The 1,491-nt window shown below is 76.0% G+C and overlaps 1 protein-coding gene across 1 annotated transcript in view; it reads left to right on the forward strand.

Annotated features, from left to right (window-relative positions):
* The first annotated feature begins 6 nt into the window (after positions 1-6).
* Positions 7-1,491, forward strand: part of TM6SF1 (transmembrane 6 superfamily member 1) — a 7,242-nt gene continuing 5,757 nt past the window's right edge. The window contains exons 1-2 of the mRNA XM_012732696.1: positions 7-63; positions 1,385-1,488. Coding sequence (XP_012588150.1) covers positions 43-63; positions 1,385-1,488 — 125 coding nt within the window. The 5' untranslated portion in view covers positions 7-42. The remainder of the gene's footprint in view (positions 64-1,384; positions 1,489-1,491) is intronic.

Below are 1,491 nucleotides of genomic sequence, written 5' to 3' on the forward strand. Positions count from 1 at the left end.
CTCATCGCGGGGCTGGAGCAGGACGGGGTCATCGACGGCTTCATGACGCACTACCTGCGCGAGGTAGGTGCCGCTGCGCCCCGCGCCCCCACACCCCGCCGTGCACGGAGGCCCTGGCGGGGAGAAGGCCGCAGGGGCTCGGCGGCACCTCCTGACCGCGCCCCGCACCCCCAACACCCCCCTGAGCGCGTTGGCCCGCTGAGGCCCCAGACCAGCCACCCACGGCCGGCGCCGCACCCTTGCACCCCCGAGTGCCGGGTCTCAGTCCGCGGGAGACAGGCCGGCCCCAGAGGGGCGACAGTCACCCCCACACGGGGTCGGGGCAGGGCGCCCTGTGCCTGCGACTCCAGTAAGGGGCGTGTGGGTGAGCGGGGTCTGCCCCCCCTCAGGGGACCAGCCTCTCCGAGGGGGCGGGCGGAGGCCGCCTGGGGGCCTGGGGCGTCGGGGCGGAGCCTCAGGGATCTGACGCTGGCCTGGGGCAGCGGGGGTGCGGCAGAGTGAGGCGTCCACCAGCGGGCAGACAGCCGCTGCAGGGGCGCGTGGGCACAGGCGGGGCTCCCGCGGTAGGGTCAGGGCTGGTGGTCGCGTGGGGGCCGGGCTGACCCTGGCTGGGCTGACCCTGGCTCGGCGGCCCCATGGGCCGCACGGCTGTGTGTCTCCTGCGGTGCCGGCAGTGGACACACGGCGGCCTGTCCCTGCGGCCAGCGAGCCTGGGTCCTGGGCCGCGGTGGGCTCGGGGCCTGGGGTCTGTGGCGGGGCTCAGGCCGGACGCTGCGGTCTCTGCCGAGGACCGGCCCTGGCGGCCACTCGGAACCCCACGCCGCACCGGGACGGGGGGCAGCAAGTCTGGCTCGGCTGTGGCCAGAGAGGGGCCACTGAGGGTGGAGCAGAGAGGTGGGAGGAGAACCGGGGGCTCAGGGCAGGGCGCCCCAGGAGGTGCCCAGGTCAGGGGCTGGCCAGGGAGGGCCGGCAGGTCCCGAGGATTTAGGGCCGTGTCCAAGCCGGCCTGGGGCTCTGGTTGTGCCGGTGAGTGAGGGCCGGGGAGGCGGCCGCCTGGGGAGGGTGGAGGAGGGAGGCCACGGGCGGGCGGGGCGCCAGGACCAGGTTGGGGGGCGGAGGAGCAAACCCCAGGAGGGAGGGAGCACGCGCTCTGCACCTGCCTGGGGCGAGAGGAGGGGGGGCCGCGGGTCACGCCGGAGCAGGGCCTGGGGTGCGGCTGCCAGCGCAACCGTGGCCTCGGGTGCCCTGTGCCCTCTGTCGAGCCACCCCCACCGGGGCGCGGCCGTCCTGGCCGCCCCGACATCGGGACAGGAGGGGCCCGGGAGGGTCAGTGCCCCCAGGCTCCGGCACTGCGCCACGCGCTGAGCGCCCGCCCGGCCCCCAGGGCGAGCCGCACCTGAACTCGGCCCACGGGCACATGGCCTGCTACTGGGACGGCTCGGCGCACTACCTGATGTACCTGGTCATGGTGGCGGCCATCGCGTGGGAGTA

This window comes from Condylura cristata, unplaced genomic scaffold (genome assembly GCF_000260355.1).
Source record: "Condylura cristata isolate star-nosed mole 26May11 unplaced genomic scaffold, ConCri1.0 scaffold00035, whole genome shotgun sequence".
Lineage (NCBI taxonomy): Eukaryota > Metazoa > Chordata > Mammalia > Eulipotyphla > Talpidae > Condylura > Condylura cristata.